Source organism: Peromyscus maniculatus, chromosome 2, assembly GCF_049852395.1.
Source record: "Peromyscus maniculatus bairdii isolate BWxNUB_F1_BW_parent chromosome 2, HU_Pman_BW_mat_3.1, whole genome shotgun sequence".
Lineage (NCBI taxonomy): Eukaryota > Metazoa > Chordata > Mammalia > Rodentia > Cricetidae > Peromyscus > Peromyscus maniculatus.
The window spans coordinates 80,772,206-80,784,445 of NC_134853.1; the positions used below are offsets into that span (position 1 = coordinate 80,772,206).

At 42.5% G+C, this 12,240-nt stretch overlaps 1 protein-coding gene across 5 annotated transcripts in view; it reads right to left on the reverse strand.

The window, feature by feature from the left end:
• Positions 1-12,240, reverse strand: part of Elp1 (elongator acetyltransferase complex subunit 1) — a 63,578-nt gene that overhangs the window by 24,311 nt on the left and 27,027 nt on the right. For all 5 annotated transcript variants that reach the window (XM_076564236.1, XM_076564237.1, XM_076564234.1 and 2 more), the window contains exons 14-26: positions 11,899-12,087; positions 9,476-9,582; positions 8,614-8,717; positions 6,863-6,916; positions 6,667-6,772; positions 5,517-5,632; positions 4,495-4,568; positions 4,149-4,227; positions 3,980-4,059; positions 2,787-2,924; positions 2,597-2,682; positions 1,962-2,110; positions 554-677 (exon numbers count right to left, since the gene is read on the reverse strand). In XM_076564236.1, the coding sequence (XP_076420351.1) occupies positions 554-677; positions 1,962-2,110; positions 2,597-2,682; positions 2,787-2,924; positions 3,980-4,059; positions 4,149-4,227; positions 4,495-4,568; positions 5,517-5,632; positions 6,667-6,772; positions 6,863-6,916; positions 8,614-8,717; positions 9,476-9,582; positions 11,899-12,087 (1,406 nt within the window). The remainder of the gene's footprint in view (positions 1-553; positions 678-1,961; positions 2,111-2,596; positions 2,683-2,786; positions 2,925-3,979; positions 4,060-4,148; positions 4,228-4,494; positions 4,569-5,516; positions 5,633-6,666; positions 6,773-6,862; positions 6,917-8,613; positions 8,718-9,475; positions 9,583-11,898; positions 12,088-12,240) is intronic.

Consider the following 12,240-nt stretch of genomic DNA (forward strand, 5'->3'; position numbering starts at 1 on the left):
TCCAGCATTCACCTTAATACCTGGCTCAGGTTTGATTTTATTAATAAGAACTTTTAAGATTCCTGCTACAAGAATCTCCATGGAAGTAGGAGCTGAACATACACTTAACAAGCATCACAGGTGTCCTCAGTGACAAGTCACAACTGTTCCAGCACAGGACAGGGGCAGTAAGGAGGAGCCCACAAGGTGCTGCTGTGGTTCTGCAAACCATCACTATAGGCAAGCAGGGTCTGTTTCCATTCCATATTGACAAACACTATGAAACGGGATTATCCAGTAGTTCTGACTGAAGCACTGAAGTAAATTTAGGAAGTGCTCAATCCTACCCCAGAAAGAACCTGTTCTCAGCAAGGGTACCCCCAGCTCTTTAAGAGAGATCTGCTTTACCCTCAACCTTTCAGGGCACAAGAGTAAAAATAAGGTGAACAGGCAACAATCAGGTTTTCTGGAATGGAAACTGAAACCCATCTGTCTAGGATAACCTTGTATCTTATAACTTGCCTAGTTCCAAAGAAGCCTTGAAGCAGTAATAAACACTACAGCCCCTACTTACCACAATTGCTGAGGTGCCCAATGGCCTTTTCGTATCGTTTCAAGTACTTGTCTATGGTGAACCGCTGGTAATTAGTTTCCATTTTCTTAAGTGCATTAAGAAATGGAAGATATTCCTTAGGATCCTAGAAAAAAAGTTACCTGTGATAGTTATGTAAGACAATGAACATAGGAGAACATAATTCTAAATGTGTATTACAATACATATCAATTATATATAATACATCAAATCAAATTTTGGGAAAAATGCTTTCATATTTGAGAGTTATTAGTTAAAATTTGGAATAGTAATCATGAACCTCAACTCCTTCATGGGCTGATATGGAAACAAGCCTGTAATCTGGAAGACAGTCAACAATGACCCGAAGTCCCTCCTAAAGAGCCAGGCCTGGCTCTCGAGGTCTCCTGTGACACAGCATACGTGTGAATTATGAAGAGCCCACATCACAGCAAAGGGACAGTGTACTGAGTTGGATGCAAACCTATGAGGGCCTGCGACATCCTGCTCTGCACCATGCCTAGTACTCGGGTTTTTCAGCTTCCTGGCTAGGGACACAGGCTAGCGCAAGCAGAAGGACACTGAGTCAGATCCCCAGAACCCACCCACATAGAAAGCCTGTTATTCTGGCACTAGGGAAGTGGACACAGAGGCCTAATGGCCAGTCAGCCAACCTACTCTACTTAGTGAGTTCCAGGTCAAGAGAGATCCTGTCTCAAAAAGAAAAGTATATGCACACAGAAACATACAGAGAATGGGGCTTAGGAGCACTAGCTGCAGTGTTGTGGAATATTAGTGTAAGATGTGTTACATTCGTTTATGTGGAATATGTTTAATGATGCAAAGATGTGCTACATTCTTTTATGTTGCATTTGCTTAACTCTGTAAAGCTGTGTTTCTTTGCCTGTCTAAAGCACCTGATTGGTCAAATAAAGAGCTGAATGGCCAATAGTAGGCAGGAGAGAGAAACAGGCAGGACTGACTTACAGAGAGAATGAATAAGAGGAAAAATCTAGGGAAGAGAGCAAGGAGCGAGGAACGGAGAAGAGGACACCAGGGGCCAGCCACAGAGTAAGAAGAAAGAAAGACATACAGAATGAAGAAAGGCAAAAAGCCCAGAGGCAAAATGTAATGAAAGAGAAACTGGATAATTTAAGTTAGAAAAGCTGGCCAGAAACAAGTCAGGCTAAGGCCAGACATTCATAAGTAAGAGTAAGTCTCTATGTATTTATTTGGGAGCTCGGTGGCAGGCCCTCAAAGAATAAAAAAACCCAACTACACTGTGGAGACCCAAATCTGTATCCACTCATAGCATTAGAAAAAGTATTGCTCTCTAAAGAGCAGGGTCCTACACTAGTAGGATTATATAAGTAAGTTTCAAAATGGTGTAAAAAGTATGAACTCCACATACCTTTTGTGACTTCTCAGCTACCATGAGGACTAAATCAAAGTCATAGGTCCCAAGAGAATGATCATATAGTTCATTGACATCTACCCAGAGTAGGAGGTACTTCAAGGCCTCCTCTGTACTCACAGACTCAGCAACAGAGGGATCATTTCCTGTTGGTGGTTAAGAAAAAACAGGCTGGAGGTGGAGCTCAGTCAGTCAAGTGACATCCAGCACACATGAAGCCCTAGGTTCGATCCCCATGCCCTATAAAACCAGGCGTGCTCCTGTCATCTCAGTACGCAGGAGGTGCAGGAAGGAGGATCAGAAACTCAAGGTCACCTGTAGCTACCTGGTTTGAGTTTGAGGCCAGAATGAGCTAGCTACATGAGACCTTGCATATATATGAAAGAAAGAACAACGGAACAGTCATTTGGGAGAAACTACTGGCCCAGCAAACAAGTACTAAGATTTTCTGACAGACTGGGAGACAAGATGACTCATTCATAAATGCTTTACACCCAAAATCATGACATTTGAAAATGGTGACCAAAAAGCCATATGTTAATTCTGTGGCGTGCAATGACAGAGCAATGGTCACCGGCAGAACAAGGACTGCCAAGGCCAAGTCAAACAAGTGTCTGTGTGCAGGTCTCTACCTTGAAGTTCGTGTACCTTCTGCAGCACAATTTCCAGTTCCGGGGGCGTTTTCTTCACATGAGATGTGAGTATCGACAGGCAGTACCTGAGGTAGTAAGTGAAACACCAGAATGACAGGAAGAGTAAACCGGACAAAGCCATCTCCACATCCTGTTATTCCAAAGATGCCAACAATAAAATAGCACCCACTTGTGAGGATTGATGCTCTCCATGGCTACTCTCATAGCGTCACAAATAAGGTCAACTTTCTTCCTATCAGGATCCCTGGATGTCTGGACACCCTTGGAAACCGGTGGAGGGTACATAGTCTTTGTGACATCTTCTTCCCTAAGAACCAAAGGTATGAATAGGTCACTTACCAAACAGTCTGGTGATCCAACTACTAACATATATTAGGCAGGCTTATGAGACAATAAAGAAAAAGGACCTGGAAAGTTATTCAAGTCGTGAGTAATCAAACATATCCACAAAAGGCTTACTCAATAATGTTCATAATTTTGCTCACATTAACCTAAAGCAGGGTACAACCAAGGTGTCCAGGTAACCAGAGAATGAAGAAAGGGTAGTATAATTTACACATCAGTATACTATTAAGCAATTAAAAATGAATGAACTAGTGATGCATGCAAAAACATGGCTGAGCTCAACTCTGAAAGTGAAAACAGCTGTATTCACACCATAGTAAATACTTTCTGGCTACATTATGCAGTTAAACAGAAAAGGCTGACCTGTGCTGAAACACAGAACAGTAACTGCCCAAGAGCTGGGGCACAAGGACTAATGGAGAATAGATGTGTTGGATTAAATGATATGTAAGCATGTGCTGAAACTCACTGGATGGAATATTAGACATTCTGCAGCAGTTAACTACCCCACACTAAGAGTATAAAATGCGACCCAAGGTGAAGAAAATGGAGTGCTGTCTTCAACTTCCTTTGCCATCCATCTAAACCAAGAAGAGTGTGGGTGGGTCATGGATAGCAATAAAGGCACATAGAGCAGGACAGCATGACTACAAAAACTGGGTGGGATCACTAGACGTTTCCAACAGTCAACGTCTTCCTAGCTTAGAAAGTTTCATTAAGGAGTTGGTGGGAAAAATCACCACAGAGAAAGGATCATATTTGAAGCCAATCTCATGAGAAGAATAGTTTTACAGCAAACCTAAGAAACAAGCCAAATAATAATTCAGGACGAGAGCTTTAAAATCAGTTTTAAAACTGCTGTTGCTAAAGGTCTAGAGCAAAAACCCTACTGAGCCCTCACTGTTACAATGACTTATTATAGGAAAGAGACTTTTGTTCTTCAGCTACATGGGTTTGATTTCTTTATCAAGAGACAATACTGAGAACATGATACTCATGTGTTATCAAAATACTTACTTTAGTTCTGTGAAAAACAAGTTAATATGATTTACAGAATCTATCTGCTTTACGAAGGTTTCCACATTTTCAAGAAATACCTATCAAACAACAAAATGTACAAGCACTTTAGTTCAGATCGTCTTCACTCAAGAATAAAGTTAGAAGACAAGTCAGATGCACACACTACCTTAGGGTTATGATCATAAATCAGATTGAGGTTAATTCTCAGTTTTCTCATGCACTCAAATGCTTCCTTAAACTTAAGTCTGCAAAGACAGAGAAAATAGATAAAAAGCATATTTCATGAGAAACTAGTTCCCTGGCCTAGTGTATTTTCATTACAACACAGACCAGCTACAATATGATTACAGCCCATATAATAAACAAGTTCTCCTGGTTTTTAGTCTGAAATTACAGAAGGAAAAAATAACAGGTGGCACATTATTGTCCTTTCCAAATGCATAGTTTAGTTACCACAGGAGCCTGGACTGTATGTCCTTACGTGCACACAGGTACAGTCACACACAGCTTACTTGTCCAGCCACTTCCGAATCTGAGCCAAGACCAAGGCCCGATGATGAACAACTTCCAAGTTTCCCCTTGGCATCTCAAAAGAAATCAAAACATCTCTAGTCAATTGGAAACCATTGAAGCAGCAGAATGCAGTTCTATTTAACTCACCCTGAACCACCACAATGCTATAATAAATATAAATATAATGTAAAATTAATAGAATCCAGTTTGTGCTCAATGTTTATCTTGATTTTCAAGCAAGTTTCTGTAGTGGGTAGCCATTCCAGCTTGGATCTGGAAGTTCCAACCCCCACTGAGACTCTGGCAACTGTCACGCCTACGAGGCAGGGCCAGGGGAGGCGCCTGGAGACCCGAGAGCTGGATGGGCCAGCGCTCTCTCTGTGTGCTCTCTGTGCCAGGACGCTGAACGGTGAAGGTTGACTGAGCAGAGCTCCAGAGAACACCGCTGGACTGCGATACACCTTTCCCAGACCCTGCGACCTACCTATCACTTAATTTGTGAGTTACGCCATTAAATAAATATCCTTTTAACTACGTGGAGTGGCCAAAATAATTTCACCTCCTCTCTTCCACTGGAGGCCTACACACCGCCGATTGTGCCGCCTCCATGTCTCTAGTGATCCCTGAGAAGTTCCAGCACATTTTGCGAGTACTCAACACCAACATTGATGGGCGGTGGAAAATAGCCTTTGCCATCACTGCCATGAAGGGTGTGAGGCGGAGATATGCTCATGTGGTGTTGAGGAAAGCAGACATTGACCTCACCAAGAGGGCTGGAGAACTCACAGAGGATGAGTTGGAACTTCCAGATCCAAGCTGGAATGGCTACCCACTACAAGTTTCTCTTTAAACTTCATTGGTCAGAGCTTGTATCAATCGACACTCCTTCGCATAAAACCAACAGATAGCCAAGAAAAAAGGGTTTTAACCTGCTGAAGGGTGCCATAGTTTAAAATGCAGCTTGTCAGTACTCTGTGGTAGTGACTGGACCATAACAGGAAGTCTGAAGAATCGAGCTTACCTGTAGTATAAGCTTTGTGTCCTGGGGAACAACTGTGACAATCCGTGAACCCCTCTCCACTTTCCGTAGAATTTCTCTATTGTCCTCATTATTACCACACAGACCAGCCTGTAACACTAAAAGTACCACTGCCTGAGACTTGAGAACGACCAAAGCAAGCCACATTCCATTCACTGCCACTGAAGCTGCCCAGCATCTGAAACTCAGTTCATGCCCAGTTCTTTGTTCTCTCACTCAGCCTCAAGATCTCTGGCCCTTCCTGTAACCTCACTTCTGGGAAGGGCCCTCTCTTTACAGAGCCCTCACACACATTCACACACACAGTTTCTTAAGCAATTCGAAAACACGGGGATTGGAGCAGCTTTTCTATTTCTTAGCATGACCTTCACATTATGGTATACTAGTGGCAGAAAGAGTTCCTGCTTCCAAGTCAGCAACCAAGAAAACAAACTGGCCTTTTGGAATAAGGACACACTGGGGAGAGGGGGAGGTAATGTAATAAAACTCAGTACTAATCCCCTACAAATCTCAAGGTGATGTCCAGAAGTACAATGGTAGCTAAACAATGAGAAAGAATCATTAAGAAGAGTTAGAGCATATAGCCAGTAGGGGATCGGTGTGGGAACTTCAAGTATTAGATGAGCTGGATAATAAAATTTCATGAAGAATTTTTTAGAATGTGTTACTTAAGTTAGGATTTATTTGTGGAGTCTCTAGTAACTGAGACAGAATGATTTAGCGAAGATACTATGTTGAGGAGGTTAGAGAGGTGGCCCGGGGTGAAGAGTATGTACTGCTATTTCAGAGGACCCAAGTTCAGATCCTAATGCCCACGCTGGGTAATTCACAATTGACTGTAATTCCAACTTTAGAGCATTCAATGCCTCTGGCCTCCATGGATACCTGTACCCACACACACATACCCATACATAGGTGCGGGTATTCATGTTCGCACATACACCGACACAATGTTAAAAAAAAACAACAAAAAAAAAAAACTAAAACTAAAACAATACTGTATCAAAGAAGCTAATAAGTGAGCCTATGACTCTGTGGTAAACAGCCAAAGTAGATAAAGAATTTAAAAGTCATCAAGACTTCAAGACACTGAAAAAAGGGAATACCTCCATTTTGTAAAGTAAAAGCTTACTTTTAAGTGAAGCATCCTTCAGGAAAAAACACTGGCAGGTATGGGAATGGGTTGTCAACAGTAAAAACTCATCACACACTGCAAATGATGTGATATTTGATGCAACCTGCGACAGACAAAACAGGTCCAAGGGGAGTTAGATATTGTACTTGGAAACAACACTGTGATAAGGATCTACCAAACCAAGCCTAGATACCTCAGTGCCATTGATGAAAAAGCGACACCTGTCAGTCAGACCAAGGACACACTCCTGTAAAGAAATAAAACTCAAATTACAAGCAACTCTACTCACAGGCACCTAAACCTATGGTCAGTTCTAGCGCTCTGATTCCCTAAGCCTCTGTAATCAGGACTGAATGTAGACAGCTAAGCCGGGCTAGTGCCATGCACAGTGGATACACCACCACCCAATCAAACAAGCCACTCTATCTACTGCGCTCATTTTGAATCTGTCTCAGCCTCTTCTTTGACTCCTCCTCCAAAAGTCTATGTTGATCTCCCATCCTATTTCCATTCCTCTCCATCCTACTCCTCTGGGCAGCCAGAACCACATATCAAACATGAAGGAGAAAACATCTCTCTGATGATTAAAAAATACCAGTAGTTTCATCCTTTTCAGAGAGGGTAAGAGGGTTCACTTTTAATTATTTATCAGATTAAAAAGAAAAAGTAGTGCTTATTTCTCTTCACTCCCAACATTTCTGTTCATCTAGGCCAAGTGAAGAGTCTTACTGAACAGTGATTTATACTCCTGGCAGGGACACAGTCCTGGCCTCTGCTCTGTGCCACCTCAAGTGGGAAGGACAGCATCATACCTTAAGCAGAAGACCTGAGCCAGGATGTACAAGGTGGCTGTGGCCTACAGCATCTGCCTTGAACTGTCATGTACTGTGCCCATCTTTGTAAACTCAGCGTTTTCAAGAACCTTCTCCTGGGACCACTCTCCCTTTCTAGGAACAGCTTTCTCCTGTGTCTCAGCACACTCACCACAGCAGTCTCAGAGGCTTTCTTGAACTATCATCATTATAACTCTCATCCTCTAGTTATCCCCAAACACCACTATTTGCTACCATCATACACTGTTCCTTGCCTTCACTCTCCTGTCAAAAGGAATGATTCTATCTATATCAAAAGAAGGTGTGGTAGTTTAAATGACTATGGCATGCATAGGCTCATATAGCTGAATATTTGGTTCCCAGTTGGTGGAACTGTTTGGAAAGGATTAGGAGGTGTGGCCTTACTGGAGGAGTTATGCCATTGCGGCAGGCTTTGAGGTTTCCAAAACCCAGGCAATGTCCAGTTAGAGTGCTCACTCATGCTCTCTTGCTTGTATTCTCATATTCTCTCCCCCCTTCCCCTCTCTCTCTGCCTTGTGGTTGTCTCAACATGTAAACTCTTAGCTACTGTTCGGCATCATGCATGCCTACCTACTGATATACCCCCACCATGATGATCATGGATTCTGCTACCCTCTGGACTATAAAGCGTCCAAATTAAATGCTTTCTTTTGTAAGTTCCCATGGTTATGGTGTCTTACCACGGCAATTGAAAAGTAACTAGACAGAAGTTGTTTTGTTTTATAACTACTAAATCCTACAACTCATCAAATACAAATATTCTAATATTTATGAATGACAATCTGTTGAATATTATTTTTCAGAATGTATACTTTCATCATAAGGTATTTAATAAAGCTTTGAGTACTCTGTGAGATATGAAATTAGCTAATTACACATATTATCTCCCTAAATTCTCTCCTGAATGCTGAAAGCCTGACTTTCCCCTTTCCTATATGAAGAAGGTGGAACTCAAGAAAGAAAGATAATTTCCTGTCACTGCCCTGGGATTCAGCGGCAACGTAGGTCCAGCTACACAACCCATGCTTTTCCCCCCAATGCCCTTGGCACTAACTATTCTTCACAGTCAACTGTCCTGTGCGGTGTTTACCTGCCCCCCAATCACGGCCACTTCCATCTGTGTGCATGGATGAGCAAATCGAACACGAAGTCCTTCAGGGCTCTTCCATGGTTCCACAGTCAGAGACGGTGATTCTGTTGTAAGATTAGCAAATTTAGTTTACAAATAGCTCATCAGCTCTTTCTTGTGAGGCGTTGAAAGAACAAAATAAACAACATCCCCATCTCACCCCCCAAAAAGGAAACAAACAAAACACAGTATGCAATTTGGATTTCTCTCCATTCATCAGGATACTCCGAACAGGAGCAGACTAGGCCCGCCCGCCAACACTGCTCTCCAGCATGGCATCGTGGGGCAGCAGGCTTAGCCGTTGGGTGGAGGTGTAACTCAGCAATACAGTGCTTGCCTAGTGTGCATGAAGCCCTAGGCTGGAATCTCAGCACGGCAAACAAGCAAAAGTCAACTAACAACCAAGTAAAGGAAGTCAGATTCATAAAGACGAGCACCACACATTCTGTCTTATACACAGACACTAGACTTTAATCTCTATAATGTATGGAGTGTGGGTATAGGTCATGATACCACGAAGGAGATCAAGATGGGAAGAAGAGTCCTGGAAGGTTGGAAGAAAAAAGAGGGTAACAGAGTACAACTGACATAAAAGCAGGAGGGAGGGAGGGGACCACCAGGAGGAGTGGGGAGGGAGGACCAACAAAAACAATGCATGGAAATGCCATAATGAAAGCTATTACTTTGTATGCTAAAAAGAATAACTAAAGACTGGGAATAAACGATCTCCAATAATCAAGTAGCACTGACAAGATACTCACAAGTACATAGTCTCAAGAATTATTTATTTCTATGTCTGCTTTCCTAAAATTCTGATACTCACCCCAAAGGCATCTGAGCACCTGGCCATCAGCCAGCTGTGCCACTAATGACTTGGTCTTGGAACTGCAACATAAACCAATGACGACCCCATCCACTAACACAGATGAACTAAAGCAAAAAGCAAGCAAACAAACAAAACAATAGGAGGTAAGTATAAAAGAGGTAATCTTTCTTAAAAATGGAGACATTTCACTGATTTTGCCATAGTGAAAACTAACAATGACCCTTTGGGGATACACTGCCCAAGTCAATATACTACATAAACTCTTTACACAGAGTGCAAGAGTCACAGATACAGACAGACAGACTGACACACTTCTCAAGAGCCAGTAAGCTGGCTGTCTACCCTAGAGGAACAGCATTCCCACTCAGTTAGTAGCTCATTATAATGTACTGCAGTTTATTGATTTCCTTATGTATTCTTTTTTGGTATGTTTGTTGGTTTGTTTGATTTGAGACAGGGTCTCACTATGTAGCTCTGGCTGTCCTGGAACTCACTATGTAGACCAGGCTGGCCTGGAACTTACAGAGATCCTCCTGCCTCTGCCTCCGGAGCACTGGGATTAAAGGCATGCACCACTACACTCAGCTTCCTTATGTATTCTAACATTTAAACTACATCAGCTGGGCCTGGTGAGAACAGCCTGTAATCTCCCAGCTACTTAGGGAGCTTAGGAAGGAGAACTGCAAGTTCCAGAGATGCCTGGGCCATTTATTGAAATCCTGTCTCAAATTTAAAAAAGTAAAAAGAATACTGAGGAGGGCTGTAAAGATGGCAAAGAGATTTAGAGCACTGGTTACTCTTCCACAAGACCCAAGTTCAGTTCCTAGTACCCACATGGTTGCTCACAATGACCTGTAACTCAGTTCCAGGAGATCTGATGCCCTCTCTGGCATCCATGGGCACTGCACGTACATGGTGCACATACATTCCAAACACCCATAAACATAAACACAAACATAAAGAAAAAAGAAGGCTGAGGACATATGCTTCCCTAGCATATTCAGGGCCTACATTCAACCTTCAATACCACTAAATACATAAATAAATAAATGACGGAGAAAAATGCAATTTCTTAAAGGAGAAGGAACCTATAAAAACAAAGCCATTGCTAGGATTCTATTCAAGGAGCTACCTTATTTTTAACTAATCTTAAAAAAAAAAAAGAGGGAAGAGAAGTAAACTCTAAAAACAGGTTCATTTCTCTACCACCGACCTCGAATTTTGTGAGGGACAAACTACCTTCCAGAGATTGAGAAGATGGAGCTAGACAATGGGACTGGGTCCTGCTTGAGCAGACAACTCAGTTGATTCTTTACACCTCAGAGGCCAGTCCTCAGGTGGAAAGTGCTGCCAGCACAGGTCAAAGAGTGTGTACACAGAGGACAAGTGAACTCCTGCGGGCACAACACACGAAGAGCATGCCTACAGTGTGCAGCCACCATGAACGCAGGCTACCGACAGCTCTTAACTGACCGAGTGCCATTCCATCTCTCAAAGACATTAGTGTTTTATATGAACAAAAAGCAGTCTTTTGAGAAACAAAAATTAAAACAACAGAATCATAAAGGACTTTCTTACTTAGATCCCTAATGTTGAAGAAGTTAGAAACTACAGAAATGTGGACATTTCTAATGCAAACTGTAGTGTTTATCAGAAAGCAGGGTTCTGCCGAATTCAGGGCAGCACGTATCTCCTGCAGAACACAGTCAACATGGAGATCTTCACAGGAAGCTTCTTCAAGACAGCATGAAGCTTGGTGAGTTACCATCAGAATGGGATCTCATAGGCAGGCCTTTAGTTACAAATCAATGTGAAGGGTAACATGAGCACAAGACTAAGCAGCCAGTCTTCCACTGGAAACCTGAAGTATTCTGGGAGCTGGCCAGACATTTTCTCAACTATCCCCCAGAGCTTGAATGACAGAAGATTCTGCAGTTGTCAACACTGTTCTATGACACAGATGAAGTCATGAATCAAACAAGCTCAGGCCCAGGGCATAGGAACTGACAAAGAAAGAGGCTTCTAGTGTAAACAAAGCCACACACAGAAGAGGAGGGCCAAGTTTGCTATCACTACTTAAAAATAAACGTAGTTATGTATGTTTCTTTACTACATTGGCCCATGAGAACTGACCACTGTAATTACCTGTTAAAATCAATTGTAGACTCTGATGATTACTTTATGAATAACTGGACGAATACGTGGATACTGATTAAAATACTTAACAAATGTTTTGCGCTTCTGATATGTTCCTTTTTACTACTTCTTGACACAGCTTTGACCCACTGTTTTGACATGACACAAACGACACCCCGGCCTCTTGCTCCAACTACACCCCCCAGCCTTGCCCACGTCCATACACACAGTGTGTAACTTCACTGCCAACGTTACAGACTGACTACAGGGATGGACCATCATACTTGACATCCAGCTGTCCTTGCTCGTCCTCCACCTCCACCTCCGAAGGGGCCACAGTCATACGGTGAATGACAGACTGCAGGCTGCAGGGGCTGAAGCTTACGGCCAGGAAAATGTCTTCTTCAATCCAGGTGAGAAAGCTCAGTCGCAGTGGGTTTACCTCCTCATCCTCAATGTTCTCAAACTGAATTCTGTTTCAAATATTCAAGAATATCCACGATAAGAATAAAGCTTTAACTCACTGAACTTTAAAACCTTTCCTTATAAAGGAAAAATACAGCCAACTCCTTATTCCTTAGAGAAACAGACCCTGAGCTACAGCTCTGAATAAACCATCTGTACCA